Source organism: Lutra lutra, chromosome 1 (assembly GCF_902655055.1).
Source record: "Lutra lutra chromosome 1, mLutLut1.2, whole genome shotgun sequence".
NCBI lineage: Eukaryota > Metazoa > Chordata > Mammalia > Carnivora > Mustelidae > Lutra > Lutra lutra.
In genome coordinates, this window is record NC_062278.1 from 69,856,936 (window position 1) to 69,881,945 (window position 25,010).

The following is a 25,010-nucleotide window of genomic DNA, read 5'->3' on the forward strand; positions in this document are numbered from 1 at the left end:
CAATATACAAAAGTCAGCTTTATCTCTATAAACAGCACTGAACAATCCACCCCCAATCACCAATTAAGAAAACAGTTCCACTGACAATAGGGGTGTCTGGGTGGCTTAGTGGGTTAATTGTATGACTCTTGGTTTTGGCTCAGGTCATGATTTCAGGGTTGTGGTATTGAGCCCTACATTGGGCTCCATGCTCAGTGTAGAGTCTGCTGGAGATTCTCTCCTCTCTCTTCCCCTCTGCCCCTCCTCTAGCTCTTTCTCTAAAAAATTAAAATTTTGAAAAAAACCCAAACCAAGAAACAGTTCCACTGACAATAAATAGCATTTACAATAAAATACTAGGAATAAATTTTTCAAAAGATGTAAGACTTGTACACTGAAAACTGTAAGACATCATTGAAGGAAATTAAAGACTTAAATAAATGGAGATACTTTATGTTCATGGATTAACTTTTCAAGGAAAACTTAATATTGTTAAGAGGATAATACTCTCCAAAATAATCTATAGATTCAACACAATCTCAATAAAAATTCCAGCTGCCATTTTCACAGAAACAGGCAAGTTGGTCCTACAATTCATACAGAAATGCAAGAGATCAGAACAGACAAAACAATGTTGAAAAAGAAAAATAAAGTCAGAGGACTCAAAGTTTCCAATTTCAAAACTTAAAACAAACCTGTGATAATTAAGATAGTTTGTTCTTTGCATAAAGATGGTATATAGATCCGTGGAATAGAACTGGGAGGTCAGAAATAAACCCATTCATCTATGGTCATGGTCAATTGATGTATAACAAGGGTGCCAAGAGAATTCAATGGGCAAAGAACAGTCTTTCAGCAAGGGGTGCTGAGACAACCGGATATCCACATTACAAGAATGAATATGGACCCCTCCCTTGTACCATATACAAATACTCAGAAATGGGAAAAAAAGACCTAAATATGAGAGCTAAAACTACAAATCTCTTAAAAGAAAAGATAGGTATAAATCTTTGTGACCTTAGATTATGCAATGGTTTCTTAGATATGATACATAAAGCACAAGTAATCAAAGAAAAAGTAGAAAAGATAAATTAGAATTGACCAAAATTAAAGATTTTTGTTTTAAGGACACTATAAAGTTAAAAAGACAACCCACAGAATGACAGCACATATTTGCAAATCAAATATCTGAATATGTATGTAGCATACAGAAGAGGTAAAGGACTCACACACTCAAGGATGAAAAGAAAAATAACTCAATTTTTAAAATGAGCAGAGGACCTGAATAGACATTTCTCCAAAGAAGATACACAAATTCCTGATTAGCACATGAAAAGATGCCCAATGTTATTAGTCATTAATGAATCACAAATGAAAACCACAGAGAGACTTCACTTTACACCTGCCAGAGCTGCTGCAATAGAAAATATGGGCAATAACAAGTATTATGGAAGATGTAAAGAAACTGGACTCTCATATATTGCTGGTGGGAAAGACCAGTTAGAAAAGTTTGGTAGTTCCTTAAAAAGTTAAACACAGAGTTAACATATGACTAATTCTACTGAACTGGATGTATACCTAAGAGAACTGCAAACATATGTTCAATCAAAAACTTCTACATGGATATTCACAGCAGCATTAATTATAGCCCCAAAGTGGAAAAACCCAAATCTCCATCAATGGATGAATTGATAAACAAAAATGTAGTATTCACAGAACAGACTATTATTCAGCCATAAAAAAGACTGCAAAAAAAAAAGGAATGAAGCATTAATACATACTACAACATGGATGAACCTTGTCTTCACCATGCCAAGTGAAAGAAGCCAGTCACAAAAAGTCACAAATTTTATGATTACATGAACTGTCCAGACAGGTCAATCCATAGAGGCAGAAAGTAAATTAATGGTTGCCAGGGGGCTGGAGGAATGACCGCTGATAGATATGGTGTTTCTTTTTGGGGTAAAGAAAATGTTCTAAATTTAGAGAATTACATAGGTTTACAACTTTGTGAAAACAACACAAAAATCACTGATTAAACACTTCAAAAAATGAATTTTACGGTATGTGAATTATAACTCAGTAAACTGTAACAATAAAAAAGAAACCAGTTAGCATCATAAGTATATTTTTAACTTTCAACTTACATTTCCTGTGAGCCTCATGTTTTCTTTGCTGACATTTAACACTGTTGTCAGTAAAGCCAGATTTATGATGTTGAGTTACTTGACTTATTTCTTGAGGTAGAACTGTAACCTGAAAGTTAAAATTCTTATAAATGAATTAAAAACAAACAAAACTACCTTTCCTCGAAGTGATAAAATATTTGGTTGTAGAACTAAATAATAGGAGAGCTGACACTTGAGCTCTAACACTAAAACCCATGTTCACAGTACCAGAGCAGAGAAAAAGTATGCCAGAAGTTTAATTAGAAAGTATTCTAGTTTTGGGTATAGTTTATTGGGTTGTTCTATCTGATATCTACATAAAGTTATTTATTACTCCCGTTGTCATATTTTGCCAGTAAAGACTTAAATTTTTTTAAAAACAAGACTTTTTTTTAAAGAGTTTTTGGTTTACGACAAAATTGAGACAAAGGTACAGAGATATTTCATATCCTTTCTGTCTCCACACATGTACAGCATTCTCCATTATCAACATCCTCCACCAGAGTGGTATATTACTACAACCAATGAACTAACACTGACACATCATTATTACTCAAAGACTATAGTTTACATTGGGTTCACTCTTGGTGCTGTATGTTCTATGTGTTCAGGCAAATGTATAATGACATGTATCCACCATTATAGTATCACACAGATTATTTTCAGTGCCTTAAAAAGCTTCTGTGTTCTATCTACTGATCCTTCCCCCAAACCCTGGGCAACCACTGATCTTTTTACTGTCCCCATAGTGTTGCCTTTCCCAGAAGCTTGAATACTTTTTATTTTTTTAAAAAATATTTATTTATTTATTTATTTGACAGACATCACAAGTAGGCAGAGAGGCAGGCAGAGAGAGAGAGGAGGAAGCCGGCTCCCTGCTGAGCAGAGAGGCCAATGCAGGGCTTGATCCCAGGATGCTGGGATCATGACCTGAGCTGAAGGCAGAGGCTTTACCCACTGAGCCACCCAGGTGCCCAGCTTGAATATTTTTTAAAAAATCATGTTGAGTTGTCTGGAATATGCTTATCAAATGAACACCAGGTTGCTTATTAATGCTTCACGGATTTAAGTGATATATGTGGTGGCTCATAATTCTTGGAATATATAGGAGGAAATACAACATGACAGTGTTTAGCTGATACAAATACTGAAATAGCACCCAATAACAGGAGCAGCATGCAGAAGATTCTGAGGAAATATAATATCAAGTGTTCAGTTCCATCTCAAGGCAATAGGCAAAAAAATGACTAGGAGAACTTGTTGGAGATCTAGGGGAATTTTGGTTGTGAGAGAGGAAAAGTAGAAAGAACAGTAAGAACACATAACCTGAAATGGGAATTACCTACTTGTCGGGAAGGGAAAATAAACAGACCAATCTTACTAGAACAGACCATTTTACCAAAGAGTTGAATACACTTTATATAAGAATTACGTAGAGTTCAATATAGAAGGGCTAGATACTAGTTTCACTTGAGGCTGAATTCCACTAGTACTGAACAGAGAGTCCTATACATTCTATAATATTTGAATAACATTCTTTGGGGCACCTTGGTTAAGCAACTGCCTTTGGCTCAGGTCATGATCCCAGAGGGCTGGGATCAAGCCCCACAACGGGCTTCCTGCTCAGGGACAGACTACTTCTCCCTCTGTCCCTCACTCTACTCTCATGCTCCCTCTCTGTCTCCAATAAATAAATAAAATCTTAAAAAAAAATAACATTCTTTTAGGACTGAAAAAGAGGTCATCTAAGTCTAATGCCTTAATTTTGCACATGAGGCCACAGAGGCCCAAGGAAATTAGAGTTGCTCAAATTGAGTCACCAAATCTGACTTTGAGTCCAGTGCCAGATTGATTACACCACAGTGCCTCAGGGAACAAACTAAGGTCAAACCGAGAAGTCTTTATTAATTAGGTATTTTGTCCAGTTATGCCATTAGGCCAACACAGGTGAAAGGATCACCAAGAAAGATCAACAGGAAAGATACATCAAACAGTACTATGTAAGAAGGACTAAAAAGGAAAGAGAAAAGAAGCAGGAGCACAGATAGGAGGTTTATCTAGGCTTAGGATGACAGTCTAAGGCCCAATTGTGGGAACTGGCAAGAAATAAAAAGATTTGGAATTTCACCGCAAAAAAAAAAAAGTGGGGGGGGGAGGAAAAAGGTTTTACTCTCTTCTTTTCAGATTATATGCCTGGGGAAATGGTAGTGTTAGAAATAAGGATAAGAAGCTTTAGATGAGGTCAATTCTAAAACATCTTTTGGCTGAGGTGATGGTGGGATGTCCATCTATACCTGCCTTCTAGAAAATTGGAGATACTGGCTTAGACTGATCCTGATTGAGAAATATGGATAACATAGCTTGAGTGGTTAAATTAGCAACGAGGTAAGAGCCAACATCACCAAACAATAAAACAAAGGTGGAGAAAAAAAACAGTTTTTCAGTTTTTGGGAACAGTGCCCAGAGAATAGCTGGAAAAACAGAGGTTAAGAAAGAAGCTGAAGGGGCGCCTGGGTGGCTCAGTGGGTTAAAGCCTCTGCTTTCAGCTCAGGTCATGATCCCAGGGTCCTGGGATCGAGCCCCGCATTGAGTTCTCCGCTCAGCAGGAAGCCTGCTTCCTCCTCTCTCTCTGCTTGCCTCTCTGCTTACTTGTGATCTCTGTCAAATAAATAAATAAAATCTTTAAAAAGAAAAAAAAAAGAAGCTGAATAAGAAGCAAAAGGTGAGAGGGGAGTCAGGGTAATGTTTCCTTTTAGAGTATAACTCCTTGAAGGAATTGCCTATTCTGCTACCTCCAATTTTTCTTCTCCCCTTCTCTCTTGAACACACTCTTCTTGGTATTGCACTCTTACCACTCTACTGGAAGTGCTCTTGTCAAGATTCCCAGGGACCTCAGGTGTAAAACTCTATGGTCAATTCTCAAGTTTTCATTTCAACTGATCCACTGCCAGCATTTGACACAGTTGATTACGCTTCTTGACATGCATTATTCACTTGGCATCTACAACACCACACTTTACTGGTTTTCTCTGGCTCTTTAAGGATGGAATTCTCTAAGGCTAAGTTGTTAGACTTCTCTATCTATATCCACTTCCTTGGATATAGATAAACAGATACACATACACATGCCCAAATTTCTCCCTCCAGATTGGACATCCTCCATAACCATCAGAATCAATGTCCAACACTATATCTCTACTTAAATTTCTTTCTTTTTTTTTTTTTTCTTAAAGATTTTATTTATTTACTGGAGAGAGTAAGTAAGTGAGAGAGCATGACCAGGGGGAAGAGCAGAGGGTGAGGGAGAAGAAGTCTCCTCGCTGAGCAGGGAGCCTGATGTGGGACTCAATCTCCTCCGGGATCATGACCTGAGCAGAAGGCAGACACTTAACTGACTGAGCCACCCAGGCACCCCTCTACTTAAATTTCTAACTTGTATCTCCACTTAGATGTTTAATATACATCTCAAACTTACTATGACCAGAATTGAATTCCAGATCCTCCTCCATAATCCTACTTGACTTGCAACCTTCTCTATCTCAGGTAACAGCCAATCTATCCTTTTAGTTACTAAGACCTTAAGAGTCACACTCTTTAATCCATATTTTCTTCTCTTAACCCTATACCTAATTCATCATTAGATGGCAATTCCTTCCAAATATGCCTAGAATTTGATCACTTCTCCATGCTCCTATTATTCTGGTTCAAGTCAATATGAACTCTATCTTGATGATTCCGGTAATCTCCTAAATAATGTTTCCATCCTGGCTCCTCTATGTTCTATTCTTAAGAGAGCAGATAGAATGATCCTATTAAAATATAAATCAGATCATGTCATTCTGTTGCTCAAAATGCTTCACTGATTCCTCATCTCACTAAATAAAAAAACGATATCCTTATAATGACCCAGAAGGTCCTGCATGGTATCTAATTACAGTTCCTGTAACTCAGCCTATTGATTCAAAACTATAATGGTCTTTTTTCTCTTCCTTGAGTACACTGGAATTGTCTTCCCAACAGGGTCTTTGAATATCTCTAGAACACTCTCCTCTCAGATATCTACTTAGATACTCTATTCCTCATTTCATTCAAATCTTTACTCAAATGTTACTTGATCATTCTATTTAAAACTGCAAAACCTTGTCTCCTCCTCCTGCCAACATTCTCTACGCTCCTTCTCTGAAATTTTTCTCAAACTTTTAAATTACCATCTAATATACCATGTCATTTACTTATTTATTGTCCTCTCCTCCCTAGAATACTAATTGTTTGAGGGTCAGAATTTTTGTTTTGTTTACAGCTATATTCTCATTACATAGAACAATGCACATGATAGGCACTCAATAAATACAAGTTGAATGAATTAATTAAATGAATGAATGATAACAAAGCATTCCTAATAAATTAATGGTTAGTGGTACCAAATAGATTAGAGAGGAAAAGAGGGTTTGAAACTCAGATATAGACTGCATTTAGGTAGTAAGGATTTATGGATGATCTAAGCAAAACTTAGCATATTGGCAGAGGAGCCCTGTGTATTTTGTCACTCTCACTTTTAGGTTTATTTTACCATAATATCCTTTGCTACTTTCTTCCTCTACTCTGAAAATGTCACCATCACTGGAAGACATTAGAATAAATGAGGCCTCCATTGTGCAGGCTACTGATTTATAAACTTGAGAGAATATTCTTTCTTTACCTACGCTGTGAAGATAGGTCAATAACTAGCAAAAAATGTTGTAGGAATTTATTTCTTAACTTTTCCTTTTTTTTGGTCTGAGTCTACTTTTTAAGCAGAATTTCTTTTCCCTTCTTAATTTATACTAAGGAATGTGAATTTGCTCATTCATATTTAAGACAACCAAGTGCTAACATATAGCTCCACATTCAAGTCGAAATTAATTAGTTAATAATAAGTGCATTAAGGCCTTTGTTGAATTTAAAATATAGTTATTGAGATTCTGCAAACAACTAAAACAAAATCTAAAATAATTTAAAAGAAAAATTATCTATATTCCTTCTCCTGAGTCCAAAAACTTTTATTAATGGCTGAAAAGAATTATGAAAATTCATGATTAAAACTGTTATTTCTATTTTATGAGATTTGGGGAAAAAAATAATCATTGCATGCTCACAAGAGAAATGTAAATTTTGTTTTTTAGAATTAAATGTCTATCAAACAAGGTATACTAACCTTCTCTTGTAGAGTTGGCTGAAAATGTTGAACCTTTCCAGATCCCTGTAAGGACTGCCAAATGTTGCAAAACTCATCATCATCTTTAGTAGGTACCTGGCAAAGCACAAAAAGTTTCTTAAGGAACTGAAATATGAGAAAAAAAATAAGGATTTATATTAAAATAAAAAAAATCATTAGTTATTTAGTAGTACACAAAATATTAACTTCCGTTATCTGAATCTCAGTTCTTTTTTTCTGGAGCTCAGTATAGTCATCATAAAAATATTCTATTGGAGTAAAAATGGTCTTTATCATTTGTATTGGTTTTGAATGGTTTTACTAAAAAGTATTTAAAGCATGAAAAATGCTATGGAAGATTATATTAAATTAATATCCCTACCAGTAGATTTTTTTTTTTTTTAAGATTTATTTATTTGTCAGAGAGAGAGAGGGAGAGAGAGCGAGCACAGGCAGACAGAATGGCAGGCAGAGGCAGAGGGAGAAGCAGGCTCCCTGACGAGCAAGGAGCCCGATGTGGGACTCGATCCCAGGACGCTGGGATCATGACCTGAGCCGAAGGCAGCTGCTTAACCAACTGAGCCACCCAGGTGTCCCTAGATTTTTTTTTTTTTAGTCTTCCAATGTACTGATATCTCATTCAAGCTAACATTTAACAATTTAATTTTTAAAATCTTCATTTTACACAAAAGTAACAGATTAAAAAATCAGCTATTACTTATGAGGAACTGATTTTGTGCAGATTAAAACTCTGAACAAATATGTACCAAAATTTAATAGTGGTTACCTATGAAATTTGATTTTTGGTTCTGTTTCCTTTGCTATTATCTCCTTATCTGTACTTTCTAATTAGTCTATAATGAACATGTATTACTTGGATAAAAAATGGGTAAGATTTGGGGACATGGAGTTACACAAGGTTAAATGTCTCACACAAACCAATTCAATTTTCGTCTCCAGAAAGATAAAATAGGGGAAATCACCCATGAGTTGCATGGGTAGGAACTTGAAAATGGATTTTGATTAATGTAATTCTCTCCCTTTTAACCTCTCAAATTCATGTCATTTCATAGCAGACAGAATACAACATCTGAGTTATACAAATGTAGTTTGAAAAGTAAACATATGAAAAGAAAACAGGCATTCTCAGGTTCATTTTTTAAAAATGTATTTCTTGGGGCGCCTGGGTGGCTCAGTGGGTTAAGGCCTCTGCCTTCGGCTCGGGTCATGATCTCAGGGTCCTGGGATCAAGCCCCACATCGGGCTCTCTGCTTTCGGGGAGCCTGCTTCCTCCTCTCTCTCTCTCTCTGCCTGCCTCTCTGCCTGCTTGTGATCTCTGTGTGAGATGAATAAATAAAATCTTTTAAAAAAAAAATGAAAATGTATTTCTTTTTTAACTGTAATTTTATAACAGACATAGAATGTTGTCAGTAGCTTTTTTTTTTTTTTTTTTAAGATTCTATTTATTTATTTGAAGGAGAACATGAGTTGGGGGAGAGGCAGAGAGAGAGGGAGAAGCAGACTTTCTGCTGAGCAGGGATCCTGATATGGGGCTCGATCCCAGGACCTTGGGATCATGACCTTAGCCAAAGGCAGATGTTTCACAACTGAGCCACAGAGGCACCCTAGTAGTGTTCTTTACTAGCCTATTAAATTAAAAACAAATCTGAAATGGACTTGAACCAAAAATTTTTTAAAAACTAAGTCAAATTAGGTTTTACTTATAAAGTCTGCCTGAGATTTATAAAGGGGCAGAAAGAAATGAAAGACTAAGAGTCTTACTTGAGTAGGAACAAAAAGTGATTGGGGAGAATGGTTCAGGCCTCCCAAATGCCCAGATGAAATTGATGAATTTGAGCTATAGTGATTCACAGCTGGTTGTGGTTTCACAATGGCTGTCAACTTCTGATTTCCAGTTTCAGAGCGACTCCCATGAGTAAGATTTACCAAGGCACTTGTTGGCAGTCGATAACCTCTACCAGGCGAGCACCTAAAAAGTAAACAGTTATTTCAGAGGGAAATAATACTAAATAATACTAAAGGGAGCAGAAGAATCAAATTATTTTTAGGTGGACAATCAGTCCATAATCTCAATTAGTAAATATTACTTTTAAATTCAGTAGAGGAGCCTGAAATCATAGAAAGATCTCCATTTAGGGGCGCCTGGGTGGCTCAGTGGGTTAAAGCCTCTGCCTTCGGCTCAGGTCATGATCCCAGGGTCCTGGGATCGAGCCCCGCATCGGGCTCTCTCCTCAGCGGGGAGCCTGCTTTCCCCTCTCTCTCTGCCTGCCTCTCTGCCTACTTGTGATCTCTGTCTCTCAAAAAAAAAAAAAAAAAAAAAAAATCTTAAAAAAAAAAAAAAAGAAAGATCTCCATTTATAAGATGATACATTTCTGAAACCAGAAAGGACTTTATTTAATCCTCATACATACTAGTGAAGTATGTATCTTCATTATAAATGAGGAAACTGAGGGTTAGAATGCTTTTAACTACCTACGCAGAGTAGCACAAAAGTTAAGTGACAGAACCCATTCCATGCATCTTTCATTCTATCATAATCCTTTTTCCTGTAACTTTAACTTTTCTATCAGTACTGTCCCCAAATAAGTAAATCTCACTCATATAAGTTAAAAACAAAAAAATCCTATCTTCTGGCTTTAAACCTGCTAACCTCCAGTTACCTTTTCTCTCCTTCATGGTCAAACTTCTCAAGGGTCAGCTCAATTTCCTGCTCCCTCAAACCACCCCAGTGTGGCTGTGCACCCACAATTCCACTAAAATATAAATCTGCAATCATGCCACACCTCTGATTTTGATGACTTCACATTGCTTTAAGGATAAAGACCAAGATATCAAAATCATTAGCATGTCCTCAAAGTCGGCTTAGGAGCTCCTACACAGTGTGGTCCTTGCTCTTTTCTCTTACTTTCATCTTACATAGTTGCTGAAGTTGCTGACACTTACATTCTTTTTTTTTTTTTTAATGAATAATTCCTTTGTTGCACATGCTATTTCCTCTTCTTGACCACTTGCCATTCTTCTTCCCTCTTCCTCTAGTTAACTATTACTCAATCTTCAAGTCCCATCTTAAATATCACTTGTCAAAGAAGCCTTTCTAGAAGTCATACTCTTATAGAAACTGGAACTTCTCCTTCCCAGCACTTCTCACATTTTAATTAAATAATTAATATTATAATCAGTTACACAATTATCTCCCCCACTAAAATGAAAGCTTTGTGAGTCTAGAAAGCATGTCTATCTTACTCACTGTTACATCCCCAGTAGCATGTATGATGTCTTGCATATGACAGGAATTCAAATTGTGGACAAATAAACAAATAATGTAAAGTCACTGGCCACGTGGACATACTTACAAAGTGTAATTATCATCAGGAAATACAAACCTTATTGTTAAGCCTCCAGGAAATTCTTCATCAAATAATACTTCAAATAGTACATCAGCTTCTCTATTAGCTGTTAAATAAGAGGAATTTAAAAATCATATGATGAAAAATCAGCATTTAAGTGTCTGGCTTGTAAGAAGCATTACACCTACAAGAAAATGGTGTAGGGGAATACAGTAAATGAAAAGTAGATAAACTTGCAGATTACCTAAATGGTATTGAAGTAAAATAATATTTTAAATTAGATGTTGTGAGAGGGTTAATTTTATTTTTCTCTGTGCTTTTATCTATGTTGGAAATTATTCATAATGAAAGATTTAATAAAAGAGGTAACTTTGGGGGCGCCTGGGTGGCTCAGTGGGTTAAAGTCTCCACCTTTGGCTCAGGTCATGATCCCAGAGTCCTGGGATGGAGCCCTGCATCGGGCTCTCTGCTCAGCAGGGAGCCTGCTTCCTCCTCTCTCTCTGCCTGCTTCTCTGCCTACTTGTGACCTCCATCTGTCAAATAAATAAATAAATAAAATCTTAAAAAAAAAAAAAAAGAGGTAACTTTGGAGTCTGCAGTTCAGAAGGTCTTGCAGTAAGATAAAAGACAGTGATGATCTGAAAGCATGGCAGTTTATTTAATAAAGGGAATAGAATGGAGAGCATAGAAATATTATTAGATAGAATTGGCAGTAATTTGTGACCTGTGTAGATAAAAAGGACAGAGATGCCAAAGATGACTCTAAGGTTCTGGCTGAGATGACTTGGTAGATTACAGATGCCATAACTGAGATATGAGACATGAGAAAGTGCAATAAACTTAGATAGGAACAGAGAAGAACATACTTGGCAGAGAGGCTGATGAGATATATCTGGCAAGAGTAAATTTACCCGAAACATGAAGATAAAATGAAATAATTAGCTATATTTGAATTCTAAGCCTAAATTAATAATAGATCTATTACATTACTTCAGAATTCACTGACCTTACCTCCTCCCCTCTCCCCTCTTCTCACTCCCCTTCCTCTTTTACCCCTTCCCCTCCCCACACCTCAATTTCTCTCCACCTTTCCCCTACCCTTTTTCTACTTTATTGGTTCTGTTTCTCTAGAGAACCCTAATACAATATTTGATAACATCCTAGCCTGGGATAGGAGTGGAGGGATGTCTGATCCCCATCCTCAGTCCTGCCCAGCTGAAACCAGGCCTGCAAAGCTCATCCATTCCCCAACATTCAGCTCTATCTTTCAACCTGACACTTTTGCCTGAAATCTAAGCTCCAGAAAGTAAGAAGAGGCTTAATGAGAGGCTGGAGTTTCTCCTCTGAAGGCTTAAAGCTCACCTTTTATGTTCTTATTCCCTATCTGAGGGAGGGGTACTTCCTCAAAAGATTATTAAGATTATAAATGTTCACTCCCTTTAGTGAGTTGACTATGGAGATGAGGTCTCAGATGAGGGCTGAGGGGAAATATTCCCCTTTTTTATCCATGGCAGACATGGTTAATCGGGACAGAGCTCTATCCCACTTGCATATATACAGCTTTAAAAACCTCAAAACAAAATTCCAAGGATTCACTATTACTGATAGGAACTGCCAGAAGAAAGGAAACTCCAATGTTATCAAAGTCCTAAGGCCTTATCAAGATAACTTAACTAGAACACAATCTAATAATATACTCTGTATTTGAACAGCTGATGCAGGGGGTTGAGCAGACAGCAGCAGGAGGGTTGTTTCATTATACCCATCTGGCCCTTACCATTCCTAGCCCAGACAATCAGACCAAAGTTGAGTGCTTGAGACATCAAAAGATAGTGCTGCCTTGGCACTGGATTTGCTGCTTCATGCTAGGCTGACTTTTTTGGAATCTACACTGCAAAGCTGCTCACAACAGGCATCCCTTTGAGGCAAATTTAGATCCTCAGTTGCTTCTTCCCTTTTCCCTCCATTCTCTTTTTCTTTTATTTTTTTTTTTAAATAAAAAATACATGACATAAAATTTACCATCTTATTTTTAAGTGTAGAGTACAATAGTGTTAACTATATGTACATTGTTGCTTTCTGCTTAGATATAAGACACAGAAATTTGTGTTTTACTTTACAATTACAGATGCAGTTGAAGACACACCAAGTATTGAGATATTACCCCCTTTAATTCCTATGATGGTGCCCCGAAGGCCAACTGGAACTGAAAAGTACTCTCTCACATTTACCACACGGTCAAAGAGACGAAATTCTGCATCTCGATCAGGAATGACTCCATGTTGCTGTTCTAAAGGCTGAAGAGAAGAAAGCTTTAATTATTATTAACTCTAATTTGAAATAATTTTTCTATTACTATAACAGAAATATTTTGTTCCTTCTATACTTTTGAAATACAGACTTTGAATTCTTTGATAGGAAACTTACTCTGTACAGCAAATGGGGCTTCACTGTCACTCGTACCTTCTTATTATTCTTTCTTTGCTGAAGAAAGAAAAATTTTTAGATATTTAAAAATATTAAATTATAAAATTACTGTCATTTAGATTTACACTAAAAATATAAGATTATTATTATTCAGTTGGACATGATTTTATTCATTTTTATTTTTATTATTTATTTATTTACTTTAAAAAAAGATATTATTTATTTATTTGACAGAGAGAGAGATCATAAGTAGGCAGAGGCAGGCAGAGAAAGAGAGAGGGAAGCAGGCTCCCCACCGAGCAGAGAGCCTGGTGCAGGGCTCGCTCCTAGGCCTGAGACCATGACCTGAGCCGAAGACAGAGGCTTAACCCACTGAGCCACCCAGGTGCTCCTATTCATTTTAAAAAGCCAAATGAAATGAGTAATTTAAAGAATATTTGAAGTTAAAAAAAAATATTTGAAGTTCTTCAGGTGCAGCAGGGAGGGATAATAAATTCTTACTTAAAAAAATTTTTTTTAAAGATTTTATTTATTTATTTGAGAGAGAGAGAGACAGTGAGAGAGAGCACGAGCGAAGAGAAGGTCAGAGAGAGAAGCAGACTCCCTGTGGAGCTGGGAGCCCGATGCGGGACTCGATCCCAGGACTCCAGGATCATGACCTGAGCCAAAGGCAGTCGTCCAACCAACTGAGCCACCCAGGCGTTCCACTTACTTAAAAATTTTTTTAAAAAAGATTTTATTTATTTATTTGAGAGAGAGAGTGTGCACAAGCATTGGGGAGAAGCAGAGGGAGAGGAGGAAGACTCACTGCTGAGTGAGGAGCCTGACCCAGGGCTTGATCTCAAGACACCGAGATCATGACCTGAGCCCAAGGCAGATGCTTAAGCAACTGAGCCACCCAGGTGCCCCTTACAATTTTTAAAGGGAAATTTTTTTGACATTTATGGCATAGAAAAATAAAATAGTATGCATAAAACTTGATGGATTTTTATAGTATAAGCTTATCTATGTATAACTATGCTGAGTTCAAGAAAGAAAACATTACTAAGCACAACATAAGAACTCTTGTATTCCTTCCCAGTTATTAATATCCCCAAAGTAACCTTACTGCTAACAAATGATTAGAGTTATGTTTAGAACTTTATGTAAATGCTATCCTATTCAAATGCCTTTTTACTCTAAAAAAAATTGTATATATATGGTCAATGAAGATCTGTATTAAAAGAAAAAAAAGTATAAAGTACTGATCTATGACAATACTAGGGTTTTATGGCTACTTAAAAAAATTAAGGTGGCATTGATTTAACAAAGCCCTTGCTTTTGGAATCTATTATGAAATTGGCTTTGATATTTGAATTTTTCGATCATCTAACAAATGCTGGAAGAAGAGTTCTGTTCCATCTTTACTCCTTGTTAATTTTGTGAACTCACATCCAACTTAAGCATCAGGCTCCTTCTACTGTAAAACAGAAATAACGTTACCTGTTCTACCAATAAAACCATGAGGACAGTTTATATCCATTGCAATCCATAACTACCATTCACATCAAATATTTTTTAAGTGAAGTCTTACCGACTAAGAAAAATAGCAACAGTTTACTTAATTTGCAGCCACCCATCTTTAGAACACTTACGGAAATAAGTACAAAAGAGCATAAAACAACTCCAAGCTATAGAGACCATATACCATAGAGTTCATGTATTTATATACTGTAAAATGCTCAAGTCTTTAAACAGACCCTATTATCTTTTATTATAAAGGTATTTCATTTATTCTTTCAACAAATCTTTACTGAGTTCCATTTATGTGCCATGTAGTGATCTAGGTACTAAGGATAAAACAGTGACCTGTTCCTTTGCTCTACTTAGAGAGACATACATACAAGCAACAAATGTTTGACGGTAAAAAGCAGAGAAAAATAAAGCAGGTAAGGGGGGATCAGCACTGTGGAGAGAGATCGTAATTTTGAATAAAATGAATAGTGAAGGCAGTACTGACAGAATGTCTACGCTTGGGGCGCCTGGGTGGCTCAGTGGGTTAAAGCCTCTGCCTTCGGTCATGATCTCAAGGTCCTGGGATCGAGCCCCACATCGGGCTCTCTGCTCAGCTGGGAGCCTGCTTCCTCCTCTCTCTCTGCCTGCTTCTCTGCCTACTTGTGATCTCTGTCTGTCAAATAAATAAATAAAATCTTAAAAAAAAAAAAAAAAAGAATGTCTACACTTTCAGCCCACAGCAGAATAGGACTAATAGGGTACAACTGGTGACCCCTGAAAACAGCAAGAAGGAGAAAAAAGAAGTATTTTAAGTAATTTTAAAAAGCAGTCCCCAAACTTGCGCCTGGAGTACTGTATATGAAAACAACAACCTATAAGCCTTAATATATCTCTAGACATTACTACATTATAGCACTGATTAGAGGACATGGCAATCAAGCCTGATTCACTAAGCAAATTAATAAACTTAGGAATTTTCACAATAAGCCCTAACCCACATATACGAAATGAAAATTTCTGGGGTCTGGCTATTCAAAATGTGATCTGGGAGCTTGTTAGAAATGGAGAATCTCAAATAAAATTTAGGGGCTTGGAGTAATAAACCTTTATTAAGTGAGAGACTCATTTCAAAAACAATGCTGTACAAACGGATTTTAGTCTAGATTGAAAGACAAAAAGAAATGCAGGTTAAAAATGAAATGCAGGTTTCTATCGTTATCTGAGTATCTATCAAAAGATAGTGATAGTGATTGATAGATCTATCAAAAAATCAAACTCTTGGGGGTGCCTGGGTGGCTCAGTGGGTTAAAGCCGCTACCTTCGGCTCAGGTCATGATCCCAGGGTCCTGGGATCGAGCCCCACATCGGGCTCTCTGCTCAGCGGGGAGCCTGCTTCCCTTCCTTTCTCTCTGCCTGCCTCTCTGCCTACTTGTGATCTGTCTGTCAAATAAATAAATAAAAATCTTAAAAAAAAAAAAATCAAACTCTTGGCTCTAAGACTTTTTTCCTAAAGAGAACAAGAATCATCCAGTAATAATTTTTCAGACTGTCTTCAGAGCTCTTGAATATGTGATAAGAGAATTAAAATAATAATAGCCAAGCATCGTTAGGCATTAAAAACAGACATTATTAGAAGGAGTTTACATGATTTAACTTAGTTAATCCTTTTGATGACCCTGTGAAGTAGTACTATTTGACTCTCATTTTATTAATGAGACAATAGAGGCATGGAAAATAAATATCTAAAGTATCTGGCCTAACGTTAAACGTATTGAAAGAGAAATGGGGGAAAAATGGCTTCAGAACCCATTTCTTTTTTTTTTTTTTTAAGATGTTTATTTATTTGACAGACAGATCACAAGTAGGCAGAGAGGCAGGCAGAGAGAGGAGGAAGAGGCAGGCTCCCTGCCTCCCTCTCCAGGTCCCCTGTGCTTGTGTTGCCTCTCTTGCTATCTCTCTCTGTCATAAATAAGTAAAATCTTAAAAAAAAAAAACCTCAAGACATAAAAAAATAGGAAAGATTAAATAGGATTTCAAAAATACTGAGTATGTTTAGAAGTGATTCTGTAAAAGTGAATTAAACACAATGTTTATGTTCTATAAAAAGAACTATGTCTTTAAAGAACTTAGAATAGGAAGGAATAGGGGATGGACTTTATTTCTTAATCACAAACTTTGTATTTTGGCTAGAATTACAGAATATTGATTCCTAAAATTAGAAACACCATTAGAACATAAAATTTAAATGTTATAGCTTTTATATATATTAAAGTGCATTTTTAAAAATTCATATAAACTTATTAATGGCCACTGGAAGTGGCTGGAACATTTTTTTAAACTATAGGATTACCTGACATAAATTAGAATCATTGAGTTCACATTTTATTTGGTTGAAACAAAAATAATCTGTCAAATTATATACAATCCATTTAACTTCAAATCTCATCAGTCATCTTGGTTATTGAAAATTACTACCTTGCACTTTTCGACTTCTTCCTCAATTTTCTCAACAATAGCTGCATCCAGAATTTGTAAATCACAAGAAGAACGAGACAAAGTACTGACAGGATGTCCCTTTAGCCAAGTAATAATTTCTTGAACTTTCTCAGCACTACATTAAAAACAATAATTTTTTCACAATAATTAAAACTTTCTGAGGGTTAATACAAAAGGTCTAATAAATTTCTGAGGGTTGTGAATTATAAAAGATATCAAATACATAATTAATAATTAATCATTAAACTTAATTGGGACTAATTATAAATCTTTCAGTAATTAAAAAAAACCCACAAAATTAGTTTAAAAGTACTTTACTGATATAAGTGAAATAAATTATATTACGATCTTAAAGCAAATATATAAAACCCTCCCCACAAAATTAGTATAAATTCTTGATAAGCTAGCTATTGTACCCTTCACTAGAACTACTAAGCTGAACTATGAGCCAATAAATACCACAAATTTTGCTTACCCATTCTCATTTTCTCCAGGCCAAATGTCATCTTCATAGAATACATCCTCCTGGCTGTTTTTGGCTATATAACTAAATAGTTCTGGAGCCCTAGACAAACAAACAAAAATACTGCTTAGAAAATATATATGGCTAACTTCACATAAACTTCCTATCAAATAATTTTGGATTCCAAGGGAATCATCAGTATTGAGGACTGATTATTACACACAGAGTATTAATAAGGGATAGAGCCTAATGATTTGAAAGTATTCGCAGGTCCTCAAAGAACTCTCAGTAGCTAAGGGAGAAGTGATTCAATTCATAAAATGTAATAAACTTCAATTACTTATAAATTTCAATTACTGACTCTAACTGCTCTCAGATCATAATGATAGGTGATAAATGACAAAAATAATATCTATACATTCCTTTTCTAATTTTCGCAACAAAGCTGTGTACAAGAAAGGCAATGCAACCATAATCTACAAGGTCCACCTGTGACCATTTACATTATCTCAATCAAGTAAACTTTAAATCAAGATTTAATAACTAAACTAACCTAAAAGTTTCTTCTGATACACCTAAAAATGCCATTGCTTCCTAAATAGTGCAGGACTTTTAAATACACATAGCAGGGACGCCTGGGTGGCTCAGTTGGTTAAGCAGCTGCCTTCGGCTCAGGTCATGATCCCGGCGTCCTGGGATCGAGTCCCACATCGGGCTCCTTGTTCTGTGGGGGAGCCTGCTTCTCCCTCTGCCTCTGCCTGCCACTCTGTCTGCCTGTGCTCGCTCTCTCTCTCTTTCTGACAAATAAATAAATAAAATCTTAAAAAAAATAAATAAATACACATAGCAGATTGAACTTATGTGCTTAATATTTGCTCACTTCCCAACCTACTAAAAAAAGAGTAAAGTATAAAATAAGGCATAGACCCAGAAAGGCATGAAAAGAGAAACGTTAAGTCTGAGAGCATATATGAATTGTTAACAAAATTTTAGAAACTGGAAACTGTATGGGTAAGTATTAACTGGTTTGAAAGACAGGAAAAAGCTACACCCTAAGCAACCAGGGTGGGAAGTCAACAACAAGCAAGATGATTTAAACTGTGCATGTCTGCAAAAGCTCTGCAATTAGGGTTCCAGGTACATTTTAATGCTGTAGTATGGGCAGGGTGAAGTTTACTAGGCTTTTAGTTGAAAATTTTGTATAATAGCAATTGGTTGATCATGTGCTTACTTACCTTCACCCCAGCACAAGACCTGTCTGTAGTTTATCTTTTGGAGAGGTTAAATAGAGGATGCTCTAGCTTTAGGAATACAAGGCACAGGGAAATGTGTGGGTAGGACATAAAGAGATGATAGGGAATTGATGAAACTGTAACTACTACATAACGTGTTGCTAGAAAGCAGGCTAGGAAGTGTAACTTCTTTTTTTTTTATTTTTTTTTAAAGATTTTATTTATTTATTTGACAGAGAGAAATCACAAGTAGGCAGAGAGGCAGGCAGAGAGAGAGGAGGAAGCAGGCTCCCTGCTGAGCAGAAAGCCCGATGTGGGGCTCGAACCCAGGACCTGGGATCATGACCTGAGCCGAAGGCAGCGGCTTAACCCACTGAGCCACCCAGGCGCCCCGGAAGTGTAACTTCTTTAGGAAGCACACTCTTGAGATGAAAATAAGCAAGAAGGAAGTTTATTAGAGGGCTCTTGTGGAATCAACACATGTAGAAGGGAAGGAAAAAGGGAAGGAAGCAGAACTGGGCAGAGGAAAAAGCTGGGCTGTCATCCACTATTAATGAACTCCTTGGTCAGTTCTACAGAGATCTCAAAATAGGATGGTCCTTCAGAATTATCCTGAACTAGGGCAATCAGGTCCGCTGGGTCTTACACACCTCCTTGTAGATCAGGTGTTGGATCTATGGCTGTTGTGGGATGGGGACATAACTTTAGGTGAGGCAGTTCTCTTCTGTAAGGCAATTCCTGAAGAGAGCTCATAGCTGAGGGCTCTCTGACAACAGCATTCTAGCTGCCATAGAAATAAGTCCTTTAAAGGGAGGTTTGGAGGGATTTCAGAGTATCCATTCCATAATGAGATCCCTTTTTCCCAGTTAATAACCAAAACACTGGAAGTCAGTTTTGTTCCTCACATCTGTTCTCCAAGGAAAAAGCTGGAGGAGCCAGCCTGAGAGAAAATATACACACATAAGTAGTGATATTTGGAGGGCCTCTGTGACAATAGCAAAGTCCCACCTGACAAGCCCCACCAAAGCACACTAAATTTCCAATCTGCTTTTTAGTGCCTCATTCTTAAATATAATTAGACACCAAAGAAGTACCAGACAAGTTAAAAAAAATCTTTAATATGAAAGATCAAATCAAACAGAAAATAAAAAAGAGCAATTTGGAGAAAATAGAAAATACAAAGAATAGAAGAAAAATGAGAACTACCATCTGAAGAGAAAAAGACACTACAGAAAACGAATATCAGAGGATAAGGACACATTTGAGAAATTAAAAATGATTAAATCAAATAAAAATAAAAATGATAGGAGATAAAGTTGAAGAAATCTCCCACAGAGTAGAACAGAAGTATAACAATATAGAAAATGGGTGAGAAGAGATAAGAAAATTAAGAGGATTAATCCAGAGGTCTATCATCTAACGGAAGTCTCAGAAAGAACAGAAAAAAAGAGAGGAGGAAATTATCAAAGAAATAATACAAGGAATTTTCTCATAATGGAAGGGCATCAGTTTTAAGTGTGAAATGACTCAACAGCCAAAGGAAAGAATACTCATACCAAGGCACACATCATCACATTATTAAAACAGCACTGGTAAAGGGAAGATTCTGAGAAGATTTCTGAAAATGAAAACAGATCACACACAAAGATTCAGAATCACAATGGCATAGGACTTCTTACCAGCAAAGGAAACAAAAAGAGAACAGAGTAGTACTTTTCAAATTCTGAGGAAAAACTTCTCTAATCTAGGATTTTACACCCAGGCCAGCTATCAATCAAGTCTAGCCAGGGAAGAATAAAGACATTTCCAGACACATAAGCTCTCTTAGGAAACTCTTGGAGTAAGTGCTCCATCAAACTGGAGACATAAAACAGAAAAAGGTATGAAAGCCAGGAAATAAAGGAATCCTGTAAGGCAGAATGGTGAAGGGAATTCCTAGGACAACAGTAGAGAGAAACCCTAGAATGACAGCTGTGTGATAGCTCTAGAAAATAATTAGTTTACATCGAAGCAGGAAGATAGAAGGTTTCAAGGAGGAAGTCTATATGAAAAAACGGAACTGAGAGATCTCCTGATCTGTTTGACCATACAAAGTCTTCCAGCTATGACAAAGAGTTTAGGGTTGAATTAGTTATGTGAATATAGACAATAAGCAAATGATCAAAAAAGACGGGGAAAAGAAAAATGTGTACCAGAAAGGACATGCAACCATATTAATCTACAAGGTCCACCTGTGACCATTTACATTATCTCAATCAAATAAACCTTAAATACAGATTTAATACAACTATAATGAAAGGGGTATTACACACACACACACACACACACACACACACACGTGTGCAGGAAGGTGAGGAAATAGAAAGGGAAGGTAGTAGAAGAGAGCTAAAGCTTCATCTTTCATGGTACAAAATCAATGCATATGTCAAGTTGAAAAATCATGAAAAGGTAGGGTAAATACAACATTTTAAAGAAATATGGAAGTGAAAAAAAAAAGAAATATGGAAGCGAAGAAATAAATTTTCAGATGATAACACAAGATTGAGTCATGTTTCTTCCCCAAAAAGACAGATTGAAGTCCCACTCCTACTACCTTCAGAATGTGACTTTATTTGAAAATAAGGTTTTTTTTGAGATTATAAAATAAAAATGAGGCCTTTAGGGTGGGCCTAATCTAACATGGCTGTGTCTTTATGAAAACAGGAAATTTGGGACACCAAAACAGGCATTAACAGAGGAAAAGATGATGTGAAGACGTAGAGGGACAACGCATGTGAAGATGGAGGCCTGGAGTTAAGAACAAATGTGTGAGGCTACAAGAAGCTAGCAAAGAGGCATGGAATGGTTCCTTTCCTACCATCTTCAGAGGAGGCATGGTCCTACCAAACACCTTTGTTTTGGACTTCTGGTCTCCAGAATTGTGAGACAATGAATTTCTGTTGTTTTAAGCCATCCAGTTTGTGCTACTTTGTTACGGCAGCCCTAGTAAACTAAGATGATCCTCAAATACAGGGTTAGAAACCAGTAGAACAAAGGAATGAACATTCAATTATGAATGAGAAGTAAACATTTCCCTATAAATCTTTGTCACTGAGTAACTCAGTTAATCTCAGTACACAGTTTTCTCATTTTTAAATGAGGAGCTGAGATTTATTGATTTCTTAGATCATTTCAGCATAAGATTCAATAATTTTAGGACAGTAATCTATTATCTGGTTGGAGTTTTAAGACTCAGAAAATCCACTGTGTGAAGAGTTGCTTTGTTTTTCCATACCAATTCTCTTACTACTAACACAGACATGCAAAGTACTGAATAATTTATGATAGCGAGTTAAGGAAAATTTTCAGTAAAAGGAGGCTAAAGGGCACCTGAGTGTCTTAGTTGGTGGAGAGCACAACTCTGGATCTCAGGGTTGTAGGTTTGAGCCCCACGTTAGGTATAGAGATTACTTAAAACAAAACAAAAACTTTAAAAATTTTAAAAATTAAAAAAAAAGGCCAATTCTCATCATCCTTTTTCATTTTAAATAATATACAGTACTTTTCTATTTTCTTTTTGCGAATAGCTATGATGCTCCATGATACAAAATGAAGTTTTTATGTAATACATCACATTTTACCAAAGGAAACATTTTTTTGTCTAAAATTGGTATCAGCAAAGTAAAATAGTTACTACATTCCCACATTTTTGGATGCTTAGTAGGATCTTATTAGGCACTTACCTCTCTAAGTACTCTGCGAGAAGTTGTTCTGCTGCAGATGAATACATCCACTCACTTCCAACTTTCTTAGTATAGCCAGGTACCTCCTCATTTTTTTTGTTGAATTTGAGATTCAAACCCACATTTGCTTTATGGTCTCCATGAGGGCTGAATTTAAATCACACACACACACACACACACACACACACACACACACACACACGTTTTAAAATTTTGTTCAAAGAATACAAAGTTTTACTTTCAATTCTTAGAAAAACTTAATTTTGATTGTTCTTCTATAGTTTTCATGGTTATTTCCAAAGTAGCAGTTATTGAAAGACTAGAGGAAAGGCTTTCAAACCCAAGTTAACAAATCATATAAATAGATTATATAACTAGAGAAGAGAATGAGATAAGAAAATGCAGGGAAATATATTATTGAGATTCACACACACCTTCTGATACCTTTTTTCAAGGTTCAATTTGTTAGCTGCTAAAAATAAGAACTGTCTTTCCAAACACCTAAAACATGTGCCATTTAGATGAAAGATCACCATCAGAGGAATTTATGCATAATTTTTAAAGAAAATTCAGAGCAATTAATAAAAGAAAATAAATACTAAAGTATTAACCAGTTTATCTTTATCATTTAATTTTTTCTGCCACTTTAAGTAAATTTCTCTAACATAAACTTACTTTCTCCTAGATCCTCTTCCAATAAAAATACTTCCTGTAAACCTTGAAACAAGGTATCCACTCACTCCAAGGCGACTGGCCAACACATATCCTGGGTTGTACTTTATAGAATATTTCTTCAAATATAAAAACAAAAAGGTCAATTATGGAAACACAAAGCATCAAATGTTATTTCTTTACCTTTAAAATCTGGAGATAATCAAGACATCACTAACCATTGGAATGTGGCAATATAAGGATTCTCAAAAGTAAGTGATCCATTTCCCTTTTTATTTTTTTGAAAGGATCTGTAGGCAGAATTTTTCTGCTCCTCTCTCTCCTTAAAGGACAGAATTCCCAAGGATGGATGAAAGGGGGAGGAAATATACAATTTGTGAAACTGTCTCAAGAAATAAAGTCTACTCTAAGTCTAAATGGCGAACTCTGCAGACAAGAGCTATTTTTTAAACATTAATTTTCATATTCCAAGTAGGGACTAGTAAAGCACTGGGACATAATGAGGCCTTGATGATTATTAACATTGAACTAAAACATGAGTATGTCATCAAAACAGTTGCTACTGAGCACAATTAAAAATGTTCTTCATTATATTTACTATGATATGAAAGTAAGAAGTATATATAGGCTTATAGTTAATATAGTCAAAGAAATATAACCTAAATTTATGTACATAAGGGAAGAAACTAAGATTAAAAAAAGTATCAGATCATATAATTTTTAAATTAATCAGGAAGCAAATTACAAATCCAGTACCAAAAAAGGTAAGCTACCATGTAATCTTGACATAATAGACATAATAATAACATACTTATTTTATATGGATTTCATGTACTATATTCATATGAATGTGTATAAATATAATAAACACTTATGAATTAAATGCATATTTTATGCCTACAATAACCCCCAAACGGATAAATTTTTTTTGGTGCATGGAATATATAAATTCATTATTAAAATATGTTAATATCCTGGGTAAAGAATGCAATATAGTTTTTCCATCAAGAGCATTATTAGGATTAGAAATAATACAGACAATTCAAATACACTTTCCAGAACAGATAGGAGGACTTAAGGTAGTAGTTCTCTTATCATAGGTAGTATTACTTATTTTTCTAATAAGCATCTGGAAATGTATAGGGCCACATCATTCAGTTACTGGCATGGGCCACTACCTCTTAGTCTCCAGGGGACAAAGATGCCAACTACACTATCATATACTGGACAGTCCTATTTTATACAGGAATTGTCCTATCCAAAATACCAATGGTATTGTTTTTGAGAAATATTTGATTATGATATAATTAAAATTGATGAAGATCATCACAAATATTCTAGAAAATGTAAAGTAAAAAGCAGAGAACATTGGGGTAGAGAAAAAAGATGAGTAAAAGTTAATAAGTTATGTAAAGAGAAAAAGCATAGAGGAGAAGGCATGCCTAGCAACACTGTACTTAAAAGGTGGGCAGGCTCTTTCAGATCTAGAAAAAGCTAGGGATAAAGGAACATAAATAATTTTTTCCCTCCACTGACTCCCAGAACAGAGAGCTCCAGCATCTTTATCAAGCAGGACACTCTCCTGGTTTCCTGACTGTGCTTTCTGAATCCTTTCTCCAAAAGATGCCTGATGGTAAGAATTTGGAGACTTTTCTGCCTTCCATGAAGTTTCTTCAAGTATATGCTGATGTTCAATGCCCTCAGTTCATTTACAGGATAAAAAGCTTTAGAATTTACTATTAGAGAAATAAAAGTATAAGTATCAGTAGCTGGCTGATTGTGAATTAATTTCAG

General features: G+C 35.9%; 1 protein-coding gene across 3 annotated transcripts in view; it reads right to left on the reverse strand.

Annotated features, from left to right (window-relative positions):
- The window catches only part of XRN1 (5'-3' exoribonuclease 1), a 109,470-nt gene that overhangs the window by 22,910 nt on the left and 61,550 nt on the right, over positions 1 to 25,010 (reverse strand). For all 3 annotated transcript variants that reach the window (XM_047726791.1, XM_047726782.1, XM_047726800.1), the window contains 10 exons: positions 23,220 to 23,335; positions 22,545 to 22,691; positions 17,603 to 17,692; positions 17,107 to 17,242; positions 13,138 to 13,194; positions 12,875 to 13,007; positions 10,747 to 10,816; positions 9,124 to 9,331; positions 7,342 to 7,437; positions 2,127 to 2,235 (listed from right to left, as the gene is read on the reverse strand). In XM_047726791.1, the coding sequence (XP_047582747.1) occupies positions 2,127 to 2,235; positions 7,342 to 7,437; positions 9,124 to 9,331; positions 10,747 to 10,816; positions 12,875 to 13,007; positions 13,138 to 13,194; positions 17,107 to 17,242; positions 17,603 to 17,692; positions 22,545 to 22,691; positions 23,220 to 23,335 (1,162 nt within the window). The remainder of the gene's footprint in view (positions 1 to 2,126; positions 2,236 to 7,341; positions 7,438 to 9,123; positions 9,332 to 10,746; positions 10,817 to 12,874; positions 13,008 to 13,137; positions 13,195 to 17,106; positions 17,243 to 17,602; positions 17,693 to 22,544; positions 22,692 to 23,219; positions 23,336 to 25,010) is intronic.